The following is a 20,258-nucleotide window of genomic DNA, read 5'->3' on the forward strand; positions in this document are numbered from 1 at the left end:
CGCGCCGGCCCCGGCTCCTCCGACCCCCGCCCGCCACGGCCACGGATTGTTTAGTCCTTGGGAAGTTGGTCTGGGTCCAGATTTTCCTTTGATCCTTTTTTTTTTTTTTTTTTCTTTTTAAGAGACAGAGGGGGGAAAAAAAGCCAGAGGAAAACAAAACCTGGAGACACAGAAAAGGGCTCTAGGAAAAAGTTTTGGATGGGATTATGTGGAAACTACCCTGCAATTCCACGCTGCCAGAGCAGGCTCAGTGCTGCCTTCTTCCCAGCGGCGCAGCCCGCGCCGGGCGCTGCTGAGAGACGCCCGGGCCTCGGTGCCGCGCCGCCAGTGCCTGCTGTGCCGGAGCCCCTCGCCCCGCCGGCCCAATGCTCCTCCTCGGGCTGCTCCTGCTGACATCTGCCCTGGCCGGCCGGAGGCAGGGGGCCGTCGCCGAGTCCGACCTCAGCAGCAAGTTCGCCTTCTCCGGCGCCAAGGAGCAGAACGGTAAGGAGCCGCAGCGCCCGCCGCTGCGGAGCCCGGGGCAGGGCGGGGGCGGGCGCCCGGCCGGAGCGGAGCTGAGCTGAGCTCCCTCTCCTCCCGGCTCCTCTCTTCTCCTCCCGGCTCCTCTCTTCTCCTCCCGGCTCCTCTCCTCCTCGGGGCGGTGGGCTTGGGGGCAGCGCGGCTCTGCCCGCCGGCCCCGGGTAAAAGGGCAGCGGCTCGGCGGCCGCGGGGGGAGCCCGGCGGCTCCCTCCTCTGCCGTGCTTGAGGTGCAAAACGTGCCCCCTTCCCGTCCACCGCTTCGCCCTGCTAAAAACCCAGACAAACTGAAAAACAGCAGCCTAAACACAGCAACGACCCGCATACCTTTGTACCCCCAATGCTTCGCTCTCGGGGGGTGGGTTTTTGTGTCTGTGCGTGAATGAGTGGTGTTTTGTACGGGCTGGAAACGAGCTAATCCTGCATAGGAAATGAGAATTACTTTCAACTTTCAAGTGTACCTGAAATGTTTAGAAAACTCTCAAATGCAAGTTCCCCTGGGCTGGGGCTGCGCAGAGCTGGAGAAAGACTCCTTTCATACAGCAAGGGCAGCTTCGGGGTGTGTAATTTGCTTAGCCTCTGAACTCCATATGATTTACATTATTCAGATTTTTAAGCGCCTTTCCTCTTGATCTGCTATTATGAAGTCATTTTAAAGAATACTTTACAAACTGTAACGTTATATACTGCATGAAACCACGCTTACTGTGGAATACCTAAAATTAAGGCTGTTTGCATACATTCGTGGAAACCCTGGTGTTTAATGTAGGGGGCGGGGGGGGGGGGGTGTGTTTGAAAAATTTAGTACTTAGCATGTCAGCTAGAACAAGCTTTCTCCCTGGGCACAAACCAACACAAAAGGCCAAGCTGGGAGCTCTCCAAACTCTCTGAACTGTAATGAAATAAAGCAGAAACACAGATTCGAGGCTAATTCAATTCTCTTAACTTTGAACTTGGGACTCCCCAGATAAAAGTACTCTATGTTATATCTTCTAATAGAAAGCAAATAAAATTTTCAGAGACCTCTGCAAGTGTTCTTTGAGTGGGTAGAATATGCAGTGCACTAACAAATTTAAAAGGGGGAGATTAATACTGCTGTGGCCTGTTAATGTGATGATATATGGCACCTGCAGACTGCCGGAGCTGCTGATCAAAGAGCAGCGTGGGGATCAATCTCTAATCAGAGCAACTGTGAAGGGCCAGAGGAAAGTGATCAAAAGACTTAGAGACTGGGCTATTCTGACAGGAAACCAATCAGACTTTGTGCACAGTACAGGAAATTATCTGCTCTGTGTGAGAAATCACTCACTTTCTACCCCTTCCTATCCTACCTGGTGTTTAGAGGCTTTAGGGCACCAGTTTGTGACAAAGGGGGCTTGGCAATTATATACCAATGTCTCGGGCTGTTATGCTGCCTTCTCTTAAATTTGCATGGTGTGCATATGGAGCTTATCAACATGCAGAGTATTGTCATTGCTTTGCTTTAACTTTGTCAGGACTGGCAAGAAACCTGCTATGCTGTCAGTCTCCTCTAAAAGGTTTGTTCCAGCATTCCAGGATAACACAGCTGGGCCCTAAAAGGCCCCCAGGGTGCAACAATGGGAGCACAACAGTGTAAAAGGTAGATCGTACAGCACAGAAGCAAAACTGGTGTAAATAGGTGTAAGTACATGTGACAGTGCAAGCTAGATTCTGTTCACATATAGCAGAAATGCAGCTGCCTTAAGTCAGGCTTCAACTGATTTGCAATGAAATTTGGCATGCTCTAAGATATACTCACTGTGTCTTAGAACAACTGCAAAGCCAGGGGAAATTTTATTAAAAAAAAAAAAACAAAACTGCCCTGAAACTGTATTATGTGGTAGTTTATACTCAGAACTGTCCAGATTCCTCTTGTAGCTTACTTTAAGTTTGCCTAATACTTGTTGAATTGCAAGAATTACTTAAAAAAATTAGCACAAGTTTAGGTATAGCTAAGTACCAACCTCTGACTTTTCTTAACTGATTTTAATTATTTGGGGGATCAGTAACACTAGTCCAACCAGTTCTTACTTGATTTAATTAGAGTGATTTTTACACTCTACTGCAATCTAAAGATTGTATAGCTTTTAGCTAGAGGCAGGTTAAAACTCCCTGGAGTATGAGAATGAGATATTGCTGTTCATGTGCCAAATAATCTCTGGTCAGGAGAAAGGGAGATTTTTTTACTCACACAGTCTACAAATAAAAATTCTGTCCTCAACTTGTAAAGCTGCTAAGTGGCCAAGAAGTTTTGCAGTGGAATGGATTACAGTGTTACTCAGCTGCACACAAGGGTGCTATAGCTATTTCTTCAAGGTGAATGCTGAAGATGCCTGTGACCAGTTACTAATTCAGTGGTACTTCTTGTGTTTCAAAGGATAAAGCATGTGCTTAAGGATTAACTAATATTTACTTATTTAATAGCTGAATTATATTGACTTCAAAATTGCAATTTGACTAATTTACCAATGGTTTGCATAAGAAGCTCTCTTGGTTTTGCTGCATAGTGAATATTATTTTGGGAGGCAATTTCCTAGTACAAATATTTAAATATTTTTTTTGCAATTGTAAATTAAATATTTTAGAACACAGTGTTTTGCTGGTACCTCTTGGAAATTCACTGTGTTGGTTGTTGTGGGGCCAATGTAGCTCCATTTGAAACCACTAAAAACTACCTCCATGTTTTTATTTGCCTGCCCTCTGTTATAGTGAGATTTTCTTTTAACAGGTTTTATTTGTAACTCTGCTTGACAGCAAGGGATTTTATGTGGTTTCTGTGAAAAACTCTTATTTATAGTTAATGTTTTAATTTTATTCCACTCAATAAATAATCATCTGGAGGATCAAAGAAGTTTATGCTAACAGTTTTCTGGAAAGTAAAGTAGTAGTAAATGGTGCCTGTAGTGGGGGCTCCCATTTATCTGTGTGGATTTAATTTCTACAATTCTTTGTCAGATTATGCTTTGGAGGGTTTTTCATATTAGGTGGCTTTATCATTTCTCTTATGGCTCTTTGAGGTATTTACTACAAATTTTCCATATTGAAGAAAAGAATCAAGAAAACTTGAATGCTCAGTTTCTTTTAAATCACAAAACTGAATGTCTTATATTGAATTTGATTAATTGGATGATTAACTTCTAGTTTCTTCATTTCTATCTACTTTTGACTCCTGTTTTTGACATAATATTTCATAGTCTTTCTGTAGCTTCAGAAATGTCTGAAAGGGCTATTGGTAGGTTGAGTACTGGGAATGACTTAATTCTAGTGACTTAACTCTGTTAGTCTTGAGTGCACCTGCTTATGTGATGTTATTAGCTTGATCTGGATTTGATTACAACATGAGATGGCAGGAGAATCTTAGAACTATTTTCTTGACTGCCTTAGAACAAGATGCAATAATTGTTTAAAGTAATTTTGCTAAGCTATCAGCTGTTACGTTTTCTATGAGAAATATGAATGTATCTATAGAAAATAAGGTAAAAACTGCTGTTGGATGCCATAAGCAATAATGCGTACAGTTTATGTGGTGTGTACATTTCAAGTGTGGTACTGAATGACTTCAGAAGGCTGAGAACCTGAGGTCAGTTAGAAACTCACCAGGACTGATTTTCCTGCAGTCAGTTTCAAGTATGAATGAACTGCAGTAAACAGAGTTGCTGAAGCACATCTTAGAAAACTGAAGCACTTGATTTCTGCAAATTCTGCAGCACAGGTAATGTGTCAGTCATGATCTGCCTTTTCACAGATCTCAAAAGGAATTAGGTTAGTTTTCTTCTTCTTTCACATGAATGAAAACCCCTAATAATAAGTTTCACTAACTGAACCCTTCATAATCTATTTCTTAAATCTTCTGAAATGGGAAAGATTCATGTAGCTTAAAAAAACCAAACCCAAAATGTGTCCTTGAGACAGAGTTTGAAACTTGCATATTTCAGGCCATCCTTGGGAAAAGTTGGTGGATGCAGCTGGAACTGAGTGAGTAGCTGAAGTGCCAGAGGAGGATTCTCTCACCTCCTCGAGGTGTGTGTGGCCTGCCACGCCTACTCTGAACCACAGAGAGGATTCCCTGATTTGTCTGTGTCCAGAGAGAGCTCCCAGTTAATTCAGGGAGCGGGACAGCATCACAACAAAGGGATTCTGATTAAGTTCCTTTACCTTGGACTGAACATCAGGAAAATGTGTGAATGTCCACGTGATGCAGCACATTGAATCTTTACAGACAGGAGTGTCAGTCCTTTTGCTTGAAAGCAGAAATAAAATTTGACTCCAAAGTTTTCTCTTATAACTGAAGATACTTTATCATGGTTTGATGCCATTTCCACTGGCTCATGTTGAAGTGAAGAGTGCCAGCACAGCCTATTGACTACTGCTGGCTGGCAAAAATTGTCTTAGTTTTGAGAAGATAAGGAAGAATAATAGATAAGCTGTGTCATCTAAAGGGAAACTTGATAACAATGCAATTTTTTTCAAGTCAAATCTATTTCTGCCTAGTCCAGGGCTTGTTTTGAAATGTTTTAAAGCTGTTTTCCTGGAAAGTAATGAATTACAGCACATCCTCTTGTGACTTTAAGCAGAAGATTGTGGCAAATTAGAGAAGCTGTTCAACACAACAACTAATTGCAGGGGAAGAAAGGTTTTAAAACGGGTTTTTTTGTGTTTGTAGTTGACTTCTGGCATATTGTTTGCCATTCAGCAGAGTGATGCTTGGGACTTCTCCTTAGGCCTGTTGCTTCTCTCAGTTTCTTCTGTTAGGTAAAATAAGGGTTTGAAAAGCACAGACTTTTTACTCCTTGTCTCAAATATGTAGTCATTCCAACCTATCCATATATTTCTTTATGGTTGGAATGGAATTTAGTGTAAAATGGAGTCCTGAATGGAATTTAGTGTCAAATCTTATTTTTGCGTTAACTAGTTCTTATTAAGTTTCTAAGCTGGACTTCAAAGCTTTATGTCATGTTGTTTGGGGGGGTTTTTAGTTTGTCTGTCAGTCAGAATTTTATAATGGAGAAGAAACTTGAGGCATACCTTGAGTCAGGGACAGCTGTATTGCCAAAGAGCTTATGTTCAACTTTGTCTTCCTATAAACATAATGTCTTTTATATCTTAGAGCTTTTTCCAGATCCTTTGAGTCTTAATTATTACCTAGTTGACATGTAATAGCAAAGTACTGGTTAACATCATACAGCAGTGGTTGGGAATTACAGCAGTGGTTTGGGGGTTTCTGTCTCTGCTGGGTGGTTGCTGCTTTTGGTTTTTGCTGTGTCTGGCAGTTCCTGGTTACTAGAAAGAGGATGTGCTGAGCAAGCCCACTTCTCTTATTGGAAAAGAGCCTCTTCAATTGCTTTATAGATAGCTCTTAGCTTTGAGAGAGAGCCTTTGGGTCTGCCTTTGCTTTTTAGTCCCAAAGTGCATGTCATGGGAAATACACTTCTTGGTGTGTAAACATCTTAAGAATTGGCCTGTACAAGATGTAGTCTTTTAGCAGAAACCAGTGTGACTTAGAAATAGTTACTGGAACAGAAAGGAAATAGAGCTTACACATAGAAGCATAGTTATTTTAGTAGCACTTAAGTGTCTGTATGAGTGCTTTGTTGTTTCAAAGTTTCTGAGAAATGAATTGCATGTTAAGACTTTTTCAGCCCTGTCATTCCCTTTTGGGAAGAACTTTTTCAGCTTGTGTTTGAATGTGAAATGCTTTTATTTAATTAGGTAAGAGAAAATTCATAATGTGTTATTGTGAAGCTAAAATATCAATTGGTTTTTGAAGGGGCTTTTTAGACTGTAGGATGTTATTTTAAGGCGACAATGCCTGGAAAATTTGTTCCATAGACATCTTAGCGTTCGGGTTCATCTGTCTTCTGATCACCTCTTCTTGGCATTATTCTACTGAGATTTTTCAAAGAAATCTTCAGTATTGCATTGGGCTATTTGTGTTTAATTTCGTAATTCTACAGCATACTAAGAAGTCTTCTTATGTGTGAAGGTACCTCGTCTTTACAAAGCACGTGTGCAATAATAACTCACTGCATTTCCATAACTTATTCAGTTTCCACAGCAGTTGTTTGGCTGGGTGACAAAAGGCAGGACTCTGGATGCTCTGGGAGAAAGTCTTACACACAGAGAGTATAGGATGTGGTATACCAGTATTAAAAAACTGGTATAAACCAAGGAGAAAGCCCAGATAATTCCTCGATCTCCTGCAAGCCTTCTGCATTAGGGTTTGCAAGTGCTGGTTTTTTTCTGATCTTAATTAGTTTTCTTCCAGCTATTCCATCTTTGCTGAGCATGCCCTCAGTGTTGGACTTTGGTGTTCTCCCTGCATAGGCATGACCTAATGTTTGCCCTGGGCTCAGAGCCTGCTTGGCTTCTTGCCACGAGTGCTATGAGTGTGTGCCACCCCGAAGCCATGGCAATGTGCTCTCACCTTTGCTGACCAGACCCTCAGGTGAGCTGGCTGCAGCTGAAGTTAAAAACTCCTCAGCTGTTTTGCTAAGTCTCTTTGAGCCACTGGATTATTATTCTCATTCTTTCTCTCAGCTAATTTAAGACTGTGCAGGTTAACTCTGCAGTGAGGTTCTTCACAGTGATGGTTGCTGCTTTTGTTTTCGGAATTTTATTTTCTTTCTGCCATTTTTACGCGCAGGTGTTTGGAGCTGGGGAAAGAGGATATCAATTTAACTCCCTTTAATACAGCACAGGCAGAAAGAGAAACAAAATAAGAAAATTTTCAAAGGTTATTTCCCATGAAGTGGCATCCTTTTGTACTACTGAGAATGAGATTTGCAAGGGAATAATCAATAACACCTTCTTTTTTTCCTTCGGCAATGTGCCTTTTAGTGAATTAATCCTCATAAATTATTCATTAAACTTGCCATTTTGTGGTAAATTCATTCAAGGTATCATTATAAACATGGGGGTTTTAAGGAGATTCTTCTAGGCTGAAGGTCACTTCTGTTCCTACTTCCCTAAAAGCCCAAACCACTGAAATTTCTCATTGAATTAGTTAAAATTTGTTATTAACTGCATTAAAACAGCATGCAGGCATGGCTTAGTTTGATCGCTGTTCTGCTGATTTCTCCCCATGAAGTGGAGGGTACCACTGATCCTGAATAAAGCTTGGTAAAGGTAGGCAGGCTGGGGCTTTCCTTTGGTCATGCATTATGACTGGAATTAAAAGTCTTTGGTTTAAATTTTTTAGGGCTTGGTTTTTCTAGATGAGCAGTGCTGTTGGTTGGGTACCTATCTGTAGAAAGCGAAGGGAGACGACCCATCCTCTGATCAGCATTGAATTCCAGTTTATTGATCCACAAAGCACATTTTATAAGTGTTAATTAAGTTCATACATATTGCAAAATCTGAGCTCATCATAGGTTACAGATTAAACATTAACCCCTCCTTTTGTTTTCAATACCTGTGGTTTGTTATTGAAACCAAGATTTATTTTCTCACCCTGTTATGAAAGTTCTCAAGGCCTCCATGTTTGTCAACTTTTGCTTTCCCATACCAGCCAAGGACAGAATGTTTACCTGTTATGAAAAAACAGGCTGAGAACTCTGCTGTTTACAGAAACAGGCTGTGAGAATTTGCTCCTCACAGCTGCCTTTACTTTTCCATCAGCTGTATATGATTATGGCATGTCTGAACAAAACTCTATAAGCCATTTCTGAGCAAAATTCTCCAACACCTATCTTAATATGTTCCCTGGATACAACAGTACTACAGAAGGAAAGCAGGGGAGGTCTTCCTAATTTCAACACATGTCTGGCATAGCCAGTGATAATTTTGGCTGCTGGATCCCTTATCACCCATATCTGGCTTTTCTTGGAACCTTAATCTATCTTTCTCAGATAAAGCAAAGGTTGTCTTGGGAGGAGGAAACAATGCTGCTTGTGTTTTCTGTACAGTTAATTCATTTTTACATTGCTGCTGCTGTAGTATTCTTATTATAAATTGGCAATAAATCATGTAAGAAGGTGGGGGGGGGGCAAGGAGTTAGATGCTGCAGTTAATTAGGGAATTGGTCCTGTAATCTGATAAATGGGCTTCAAACTAGGTTCAAACAGTAAAACGTAAAGGAGTGGTGCCCTTTTCATAGTTTCAGTATTCTACATCTTAAAACCATTATTCAGCTTGGCACATATCAGCAAAGTTGTAAGTTTCTCTGTTTGTAAAATACTAGGGAATGTCACATTTGAAGAGTAGTTTACACTGGAAAAATTATTTTGGAGATGCTCTTAGCACACCTTCCCTGTCAATCTGTAGCTCCTAACTTCTCTATGCCTCTTTTCAACATTATTTGTTTAAAAGCACATGAAGTGGGAAAGTGACCTTGCTGGAAGAGGTACTTATTTCTGAACAAATGCACAGTATCACTTGTTTCAGTTGTTATCTTTAGTTAATCTTTTTCACAAAATTCAGTGGCCCCATCTTTTACTAATCTGTTATCTAGGAAGCTTCATTGAATGAGCTATTGTATGATAGCAGCTAGAATATCTAAGTTTGATTATATTTTCTATTTTATTACTTTTTCTCCCTCAGTGTAATTCTCTGTGTAACCACCAAGCCATGCTCGCCTTGTTCCAAACAATCCAAGGCATCAGTCCTAGGGGCTCTGAGTTCCTGCTTGGATTGACAAAGAAACCAGCACTCATTTTCTGCAATAGTTAAACATTAAAAAAGACATATGGCGCAGGAAATTCTTTTGCTGTGTGTGAAGGTATGGCATTTCCAAACTGGAAGTGTTGTTCTGACTATTCCACCGGTAGTGGAGAGTTATATGAGGCCACTTCCATCTGCCGAGAATCTGTTTCACTTGCTTGTGGTTCTGGGGCTCATTCAAATGCTCTAAAACAAAATAAAAGGAATGGATATAATAACTGCTTTATGGAAAAGCCATAAAAAGCTACAGAGCCATGTAAACAAATTGGGTCATTTACAAGATGTTTAAGTGATGGATAGTCAGTCCAAATTCAAAGGTGTGGATTAGGTTTTTACAGTCTTCTTGACTGAATTTTGCCCTCAACAAGATTTTCTTTTTCTGCCAGGAATGCCTTTGACTCTACAGATGACAAATTTTCAGAAAAAGTGTTTTCAAACATTTCAGTGCATTCAGAGTAAAGCCAAGATGTAGGAGAACAATTCAGTACTGTGATTTGTTATTTCTCTAGGTGAATGGGGAGCCTTTCTTAATCTTCATGGTTACACTGTGAAGCCGTAGTGGAACTTTGTAGTATTCCCAGGGAAAATCAACTAAAAGAGTTTCCCTTCTGGATTCAAACATGCCTGAACTAATTACAAAGCAACCATTTTGGCTCTCTGTTCTGTCAGTATAAATAGGTTTGCCCAGAACAGCAGTGACTGTGATCCAAGCTAAGCTGTGTTAGTCACAGAAACGTGTGTCGTATCTCACTGAAGTGCTGAACGTCTTATCCATGGTGTGTCACCTCATAAGGCCCTTCTGATTTTATCACTTGTTGGAGAGGAGTGAAAAATGTGATAACTACAACTTAAGATGCATTCTGTGGGTCATTTATTTGTTTTGATATAAATATAAGCCTAAAGATGGACTATTTGCTCACATTTGGGGGAGGGATATTGGTGCAAGCTACTATGGAGTGCTTCTCATGAGATGAGCTTGCTCTCTGGCTCCCAAAGCAACTTCAGTTACCTTTCATAGCTCTTCATGCACTCAAAGCTGCAGATCGTTTCAGAAAGAAAATAACTTTGCTAAGCACAAGTCTGGAGTTAGTAGTAATTAACTGTACATGGGTGAAGCTCCCTATGTGTACAGTGCTAAATAATGAACTGTTGATGTATGTCTCTTGTGCTTGATAATGTACCTGTGACACTCACAGTTCTTACCTGGAAAATGTGTATCTGTGGTTATGCAGCATTTGAAGAAGTCCTTCAGAAAATTATTTGAATTAATGTTGCATCAGACAGTGTCAAGTATAAAAGGTTTATATGTATATTATTGACAATTCGTGTTTCAAAAGTAAATATCTTACTATTTCAAGGCTTCCATTTACTTAGTCTTACTACTTAGTTGGTCTGTTGTTACCCAGGGAGGTTCATACCTACCAACATTTCTGTTGCTTGTGAAAGTATAATGGATCTGAAAGGGATGTAAAACCTCTTAACTGGGAGCTAACAAGAAATGGCTCCAAAACAAACATGATCTCTATAAAAGGATATTAAACAGCTGGATTTGACCTTGCCTATTGTTTTAAAATATGGCTAAAGACTCTTGATGGCCTTGCTTTCTTTGTGTCATTCAAAAATCCCAGGCCTAAGGTGCACTGCCTATTTTATAGGCAGGCTGGAGTCTGAAAATACTCTAAAAATTTTTGCTATAAGTGAGTAAGCACTCGCTATATTTCTCACAGTACTTGCTGTATGAGTACTTTTGAGAAGTCCCAAAGTACTTGCCTGTAGTTCTAATGCAGCCCTGAGTTCCTTTTGAAATGGAGATTGAATTTGTGGCAGTTGAGTCTTTCAGCAATCCTTACCGATCTGCCAAAGAGCCTTTATAAAGATTGGCATAAGATGCTGAGAAAAGCCTTTTTTTGACTTTTGTTTCTTCCTTGGGAATCTTTCTTCTATACCTGTTGTCAATACCTGCAAAAACTGGTATGTGTGTAGTGTTGGCATGGAGTTTGAGTTCAATAATTTTCATTTGGAGAGAGACTACTGAGATTGTCTTTGATATTACCTAACACCTCAAGAATGCCACACCTCAGCACAGTATGACATTAAAGAGAACTCTGTTGCTTAAATACCTACCTGGTTTGCAAAATTTTCATATTGCTTGTGGGGAAAAAGATGGTTTTGTATATTTGTCAAGTAGAAAGATAAACATGGTTTTAAAGCATGTGCCTGCCTTATCAGCAAGAATCTGACAAAACTCTGATGGGCCTCATTTGTCAAGATGCATGTGGAGGCTGGTGTAGTGGTAATACCCAATGAAGTAGCAGTGAAATGTTTCCAAATTGTTATTGCTTTTAACACAATTAAAAGAAATTAAATGAAAACTCTGTAGTTTGAAAGAAAGCAAGAATCCTAGAACCTCTTGTTTCAAGTTGGCTTGGGGAAGCAATGGAGAATGTTGGAGCTAAAAGTATTTTGAATGGATTTAAGGTGGGCTATCAGCGTGTTAATAGTTCTTAAAACATTCAATAAATGATGTAGAGTTTAAATAGTAATCTTTTATGTTTACATGAAGATCAACTAATGCTGGGTAACATGAAAATATTTACATTTTATTTTCATGTTTTTGGGTTTGGGAAGAATGGAATCTTCTCTGTTCTTCTGCATGTCAACTGTTCTTGAAATAATTTAATTCCAGGCAGTAGTGGCTGTTGAACATGTGTATCATCAGCCACAGCCAAGCTGCACATTGAGCTCTCTGCTCCACAGAGGGATAATGTGTGGCTCCAGAGGGTTCACAGCATCTGGTTTTGGAATTTGTGTGTACCCAGATGTTGCTACTGAGTACAGAATGTAGGAGCTATTTGTTTCTCAGTCCTGATTCCTTAGCCCTACTCTAGGATCTTCAAAAAGAACTTTTTAATAGGTAGAAGTTTTTTTGTTTGGCTTTTTCATTTTTTTTTTTTTTAATTTTTAAGTGCATGATCATGTATTTATTAATAACTAATTTATTAAAAACAATTTTTATTGCTGTCTCTACTGCAATCCCTTGGCTGATTTAAGACTTCAGCATCAACTAAAATATAATTATTTTCAGAGTTAGCTGGTTTTTCTCAGTTACGTCTTTCCATTGTTTTTCTGAATATTCATTACTTTCAAGCTCAAAGTCTACTCTAAAAGATAGCTTGTAATATACTTAAATAAAAGCAAGATGTTATAAAAAATACTAATTTCTGTCCCTGCTTTAGTGAAATCCTTAACATAAAAGCAGTTCTAAAATTGCTAATTGCTATAAAGTATGCTATTATATCTACCAGCAATTTATTACCTGTACTAAGTATGTGTACTTATTTTATAAACAGTGTGTTACCAGCTGACTAGCTCTAATCTCTGAACTCCCCCACTGACAGTACTTTGGATTGGATAGATGTAAAAGATGCAAAGATGTATTGTGGATTTGTTCCCTAAGATACACAAAAGGACCTGACCTTGAATGAGGAATTCCATTGAAGTTGGGAAGTGATTTGATCTAGTTAGAATGAAAAAATTACATGATGCACATTAGCAAGATCAAGACCTTGTCTTTAATTCAAAGCCTGGAAAAGGGAAACATCTTGATGACGACTTTTTCAGATTTTTGATTTTGTACATTAAATGTGAGATAAAACTCAGCAATGGTGTTCATGTTTGCTATGGTGGCTGTACCTGTCTAGCTATAAAAACCATTGACTGCATCTGAATTACTTCTTATCTGAAAAAAATCCCAACTAATAATGGTTAAAGTGTAATAAAGTTTATTTATGTAAAATAGTATTGGAAAGATAAAAGCTAATCATGCTTTCATATTTTGAGTTTTATATTCTTTTATAGCTTTCTTATACTCAGTAAATTAATCTAAGCTGTATGCTGAACAACAGAATCTCTGCTCCATTTACAGTAAAATGCTAATGGACAGATAAGAATATCTGTGCTCTTGTTAAAAATTTGATAAAAACTGTAACAAAACCCCCCATGCTTCTACCTCTGTGGCAAGGAAGAAGTGCTTCATTTTGCAGTTTGCAGAATAGTTGAACAACATCGAGTGCCTTAAAGCATAAGGAAATTGTATATGTTGAGTGGTAAAGACAGAACTGTGAAAGAAGTCTGTAGGGAAAGTTAACAAGAGAAGAAACCAAGATGCTGTGACAACACTGCATGGAAATTGTTTTTCTCTGTATCTTTTTTGCCTTTATGTAGTAGAAGAATGAACCGATGGGCTCCGGCACAGTAGCTCTTCTTTGATTACTGAATGGAGTTAATTATTTTTTTCATCCTGTTGTGCATGAGGAACCTGTTTGATACTTCTAGGTTGTCATCCCCTGATTTTTCCATCAGGTAGAGGTTTTTAAAAGGGAAATTTGGAAGATTTTTTACTGGTACAGGACATGAAGCTGTAACAGCAAAGACAGTGATCAGTTGATAAACACTGCAATATACTGGCTTGGTTTGTCCTCAGCATTAATGACAGCTCTTTTTAATGACTGTTCCCCAAAACTTAGGGTGTGTATGGTGGTGGTGCTTTAAATATGTAGGTAATCAGGGCTCATATCCCAGGGAGTGAAGAGAGAAACTTTCTTTCAGCTGTTACAATTTTTTCATGCTAAAACATTTTTTAGTGTCATGTAAGCATTTATATGTCTGATGAACTACAAGTAAAGTAGCAGATGCTTAGGCTTTTTATCAATATTGGATTCATAACATAAGCAATCTCTATTTTCTTGTGTTTTTTTTTCTGGTGCACCAAAATTAAGAGATCAGACATGGCCTTTCAAATTGCTTGTCTTCTGTGTGGCCAGTAAGTGTGACTTTCAGGGATGGCTTTGTACCAATACTTGTCATTATTTTAAACAAGAGGAAATTATAATACTTCTAAAAATCAAGACCAAAGCATTTTAAAAATGAAGCCTCATGTCAATTAGGAAATCATAGGTCTCTCTGAAAATTATCAATATATTTACTTTTCTTGCATGTGCTTGTGCTGTGACAGGGAACTTGATCCAGAAAGCCAGAGGATAGAATGTAACAAAGTGCTCAGTGGTACCTTGGTGCCAATATAGATTCACTGCAACCTTGTTTTTTTTTTTTTTTTTTTGTTATTCCTGACACTTTTTAAAATAAATGATTTCATAATGCCTGGAATGTTTCTGACAATAAATAAAATTGCATCCAAGGCTTCCCTTCTTTTGGATTTTTTTTTTTGGTGTGTGTTTTTAGATGTGTGTGTTTTGGAAGTTTTTTTAAAAGAAACTTAGCCCTAAGGAAAAGGTGTGCAAACCCGACAGTGGTGAGAGGGTTGCTTTTTGATTAGAAAGGTCAGCATATTGCACCTGGCAAAGACATTTTGATCAGAAATGTGTATTTATATATGGATGGGGAAAACAGCAGGAAGAGGAGCTTGGTAATTTCTCTGCCTGTGAACAGCCCTGGAGCCTCTGGAACCACCTTTAGCAGAAATAAGAGTTATAATGGTCAGCACTGGGCTTTGAGTGCTCAGCTGGCATCTGCTTTGTCACAGTTAGAAAGGGCTAGAAGGAAAGATCTTGCATCCTGCTGGAATTCTCTGGGGTGCAGTTCCTGAAGACTGAACAAAACAAAAAGTCATCAGTCCTTCTGTTCAAGATGACTTGATAACAAAGAATGCCCCATAAACACAATGGGATTATTTGCTCAAAGGACCAAGATGTTTATGTTGCTGGTACCTTTGGCAGCAAACAGTAGAGAAGGACCATAAGAAAGATGGTTTAAAAAAAAGGGCACCCACTAAAATACCATATATAGTAAATAATTTTTCTCTAGATCTTTTCCATTAAAGATATTGATGGTTTTTAGCCAGGTAATGGGAATAAATGCTTTCTCTTCAGTAGAGGAGGAGACTCTGCTAAGATGCTATCTTTTGCAGTTCCATAAATTCTGTGTTTAAAAAGTAGTGACAGTAGCAAGGCAAAAGTAGTAATACTATACAGATTTTAAGAATGTCTGTAAGCAAACAAGATCTAATTGGAAGAAAGTACTTTCATTTGCTGAAAATGAAAGGTCTGTGTTTTAAGGTGGGTATCCTTGTTCTCAAAATTTTTCCTGCTCTGGAATTTTCTTCAGCCTCACAACTGAAGCCTTCTGCATGTAATTCAGCTTCTCTGAATTTTATTCCTTTATTGATAGAGTATCTGGTACATTGGTTCTAGGTGCAATATTTTCCCTGCTTCATCAAACTTCTATTTACAAATACCAGTTCAAGTAAGCAATATTACATTTAAAAGGATTGTGTCCAGAAAATAACTCTCTAAATAGCTTCAGATATTTAGTTGTCTTTTTTAAGGTAAAGTGTTTCTATATTGTTAATTTCTGAGGTTATGAATAATTCTGTTTTCTTTTCATAGCTTTCTCATAATTTGCTTTAGAATTTTACCATCTAGATCTCTCTTCAGAAGATTATCTAATGATGAAGATGTCACCTCCTACAATTGTATTCATATGCAATTCAAATATACACTTTTCAAGCTGTAGCTGCGTATTAGGCTTTAGGTCATGTCAACATCTTTGTTGAAGCACTTGCAGAAATCTTCCAGGATCATGAAAACTTTTTTATTACTGCCTTGAGGCAAAAATGTTGCCAGGTACTTCATTTAATGACAGTCTGTGTGTAGCACATCTGTTGTATTTCTTGGTATGATGGCATCATTCATGTAGTAACAAAGCATGAGCAGTTAGCAATTGAAAACACAAGGCTGAGGTTCTGTTCTTGCATCTTAGTTGAAATTAGGTTTAGCTACTACCTGAGTGGGCTTTCAAAGAAATACAGAGTGTTAGATGAGGAGGGTTTGAAGGCTCTGCTAGTCTTCATCTATTTCGGTAGTGGAGGGAACGTGAAGGCTCTTCTTTAATTGTTTGTGAGGGTTTTGAAGGCTCTTCTTTAATTGTTTGTGAAGGTTTTGTTGCTTGGTTTGTTATGTTTTTGCCTTTCTCTCCCCCATCCATGCTGGAGGGTTGAGACAGTGACTGACAACCCCTGTCACTTGCTGCAGGTTAGCACACTGTTTGACCAAAATGAAACTGGAGAATTGCTTTTGGTCCATAAATTCCTTTGTAAACACTAAATTTTCTTGCTCTACAATAATGTCTGTAATTAGAGCAACCTTTTATTAAATAGTTTGAGGTTCTTATCTACCATTTGCATCTGTTAAGAATGTAGTTGCTGTTCTGTTGCCCAGCTTTATATAACTTTGGATCTGTTTTTAGTATTTTTTGAGATATTTACATGGAAGATGTGACTAAATAATAGATTTGTTAAATTTCATTTTTAACTGGGGGAGATTGTAGGAAACAGGAATTGAAAACAGAACTAAAATATTTGAGAAAGAGACGAGAAATGGAACAGAATTATGGGCAGAAAAAATGCAAAGTTCACTCAGACATGACTCCTATCTACCAAGAAAAAAATTAAATAAGAATTATCAGTTTACCTTGTAAATATGGATATTTTTAAAGAAGTAAAACTTAGTGGTAGGTAGCTTATATAATTAATATTAGGTTGAAGAGAATTCAAGAAAAAATATTGTTGATTGTATTCTAAAAGAAGTGCTTTGTATTTGAGATGAAACAATTTTATTAAAGGTAGACAAGGCAAGGTAATTAAAGATATGGAATAATATGTGAATTTTGAATATCATCAAGTGGTAATGAGGCCAAAAGGAAGAGATAAGGTTAAGTATAATGCTGTGATCTCAAGAGTGTAGATTAAAAGAAAGCACTAGTAATGAAACCAGTGTGCCAAGGCAATTCCCTGAGAAAGTTCTAGAAGGTAATAGCAGCCATTCCAGGCCAAATAAAAGGTATTGTTGGCTCAGTGTGTTCTGCTTGACAATACCCAGTAAGGAATGTAACAATGATTCCCTGGACTATTCTCCTGACTTCCTTCCAGTGTTGTAGGAGTCAGAAATTTTTCTAAGCTTCAGGCAGAATTTGGGTGTTTTGTAGCCCAAGGGATTTTTACATCTTGAAAACTTTTTCTATTTACAGTTTCTAATGAGAAAATTTAACCACATAACTGGTAAATATCTTATTTTGGTTATTTCATGCACACTTTTGAAGCATTTTATTCAGTATCATCTTGCTCTTTGGTTTTGCCTATGATTGTTGGGTTCGATCAGCTATTGTGGAACCTCAGCTAGTAGCTGCTCCAAGTCTTGTTCTCCTGCACAGTGTTTGTGTGTTTGCTTGTAGCAAATATGCACACATATGTGCAAAAATGCACCTAAACACATACCTTCTGGTATTTCAAGTATCAAAAATACTGGGAAGCAGTATTTAAGATATGAGAAGACCCTGGATTTACACAGTAACAATGTTTTGTCTAGTTTTTCATGCTTTTGCCTCAAGTTCCTAATATTCAGGTTTTCCTCTCAGACATGTAGTCCTGTCCCAGTAGGACAGACAGCAGCTCTGCACATGGGAAAGATGCTCAGAAATTGCTTTGTGTAGCACTCAGATCTGGAAGTGATAGAGACTGCAATGAGTCAAAGCTATAAATTTCACAGGATCAAGACATTTCAATGTTCCACTTCAAGTATATCATTGTTAATATGGGTAAAAGATGCTGTAAATCAGGTGGTGACTGTAAAAATGGAAAGTAAACTTTCTCAAGTGTTCTTTCCTAGTGTTAGGTTGTGGTGTCAAGTGGTGTTCTGTTTGTTTTGGCCTTGGTTTTCTTCCCATAGATATTTTTTTTCATTTGTAAATCTTCATGGCCAGAACCTATTCCTCCTATATTATTCCTCCGCCTAAGAAGAGCAGAGACTTAAGGGTTTGGGGTTTTTTAGTCTTTGCTGATTATTTTAGATACTAGTTTGAAGGAGAACCTGCCCCTGGGGGTAAGCTGGTTCTTCAGTGTGGCCAATGATATTAAGATATTGCAAAGGAGTTGCTGATCTCCCATCCTGTTCCTTGCCCTATTTTAGACTTGAATTTTATTTGTTTACTATTGAGTTTCTCTCATGAGGTAGCCCCACCTTTGTCTACCTTGTGTGTGAATAGTGATTGATTTCCACTCCCCTTTCCTCTTTAAACAGAATGTTTTCTAGGGTTTCTTACATGAAGAAAAACATATTTTAGAAAAGCATATTTTAGATGCTTCACCTAACTATCTTTTAATTTTCGCTTGAGTCAACATTTGGATGCCATTCTGCATTTAGGAATGGGGCTTTTGACTGCAACCAAAATAAAAAATATTCTTAGAAAAGTAATTAGAGAACTTGTGTACCTCTGGTTTGCCCTGTGCTCTGAAGTTCCAGTTCTTATGCATGGAATCAATAAAACCTACTCAAATGATAATCCTCCCTAACCTCATCAGGTATAGATGACAAGATAAGAACTATGAACTTATTTTCTAGTAGTATTTTTAAAATCTGCAGTTCTAGAAAATTACATGGCACTATTTTTTTTAAATTGTCAAATTGAAAGTCACCTTGAAATTTACACTGGAAAATTATTTGTAATTTATTTTGAGATAATTTAGAAGAATAATTTCCAAAATTGCCTTTTATACTTAGAGAAAGCCTAGCAATTGAACTGTTATTTGTTTTGGTTTTTTCTCTCTAATGGATTTCGGGAGAATGAATGAATTCTGCAATCATGCTCTGCTGAAATTTGGGTGACCCTGTGAAGTGAAGCCTGTAGGGAACCAAGGCTGGTTCTTGGTGGGCAGTGCTAAGAGCAGGGCCTGGTGGCCCTGGGGACGGTGCCAGAGCCACGCTGCTTGCCAGGGGCTCTTGTCTGCTGGAAACCCTTCCCAAGGGAAAAGCTGCTCGCTGTGACATTCATTTCTTGCTTGCTGCTGGATCCAGTACTGATCTCTTCAGCCTTTTCCCCAGCTCTCCTGTCTCTGCCTTACGAGGGTGTAAAGGTGTTGGGGGTCATATGAAAACTGCAATTCATATTTGGGCAACATTTTCTGACCTTATTCACTGCAATAATTAGACACTTATGAAAATACAGGCTGAAGTGGTGCCCTGCCAGACAAAATGTAATAGAAATCTCAGATCAAGTTGCTAGTACTTCCTTTTCTGGCTCGCTTTCAAGTGTGCCTGTGAGCGCAAAGGAATGGGATGTATTTATACGTTTGTAAATAAGATCCCACACATTTTCCGCTTGAGAACATGCACTCGGACCTTTTATGGTCAGGAAGGGGTGTTTCCCTCTGTCTGTGAGCTGCCCAGAGAACTGCACATTTCCAAGTATGCAGTGCAGAAACTTACAGCTAATACTTTGTAAACTTCAGTTTAAATAAAGAAGTTTGGGGGATTAAAGGCAAAGCAAAGTAATTTTTTTGTTTTTTCCAGTAGTAAAATACTTTAGGATAAATAAAGAGGTTTTGCAATTGATGTTTTTTGCTAACCTAATTTGCCTCATTCAGGTTTACTTATAAAAATAGCACTTAAATCAAGCTCTCATGACTGTGTGTTCTCTTTTCAAAATGTCTATTTATCAAGAGATTCAGTTGATAATGTCTTTTTAAAATATCTAAAACTCTTTCTAGATACTCAGTGTCAGTTGATCATAATGGAACAATAGTACCTAGCAATAATATTCCTAGGGGAAAAAACCTCACAAACCAACACAAATTAACCTTGACAAAATGGAAATATTTCAAAAATAGTAGTTGCTTGCAGGCCTATTTCACCTATCAAAGAAATTTTGATTCAATTTGCGTGATCTCCAGCTCTGTAAGATGAATGCAGAACACTTAAATGTCACTGTCAAAAAGTGTCATTGTCTTGAGAAGGCACAAATAAAATAATTTACTTGTGTAGTAATTTAGCTGCAGAGAGCATAATAAATATGTTCTTTCTTTTATGTGAAATGGTAAAGTGTTTTAGGGAACCTGTAATATGCCCCACAAAATGTGTCCAGGTGGGGTTTAATTTTCCATCAGCTGTTTTGGAAACTGCAAACAGTCTGAAACTATAAGACAGTTGGAAACACATGAAATATGCTACAAGAGCTAGAGGTTTTTTTAGCTATTGAAACAGTTTTTTAGTTCT

The 20,258-nt window shown here is 38.3% G+C and overlaps 1 protein-coding gene across 1 annotated transcript in view; it reads left to right on the forward strand.

The window, feature by feature from the left end:
* The first annotated feature begins 273 nt into the window (after positions 1-273).
* PDGFC (platelet derived growth factor C) overlaps positions 274-20,258 on the forward strand; it is a 122,025-nt gene continuing 102,040 nt past the window's right edge. The window contains exon 1 of the mRNA XM_058803885.1: positions 274-483. Within this exon, the coding sequence (XP_058659868.1) occupies positions 366-483 (118 nt within the window). The 5' untranslated portion in view covers positions 274-365. The remainder of the gene's footprint in view (positions 484-20,258) is intronic.

The sequence above is a fragment of the Ammospiza caudacuta genome, chromosome 4 (assembly GCF_027887145.1).
Source record: "Ammospiza caudacuta isolate bAmmCau1 chromosome 4, bAmmCau1.pri, whole genome shotgun sequence".
NCBI classification, from domain to species: Eukaryota; Metazoa; Chordata; class Aves; order Passeriformes; family Passerellidae; genus Ammospiza; species Ammospiza caudacuta.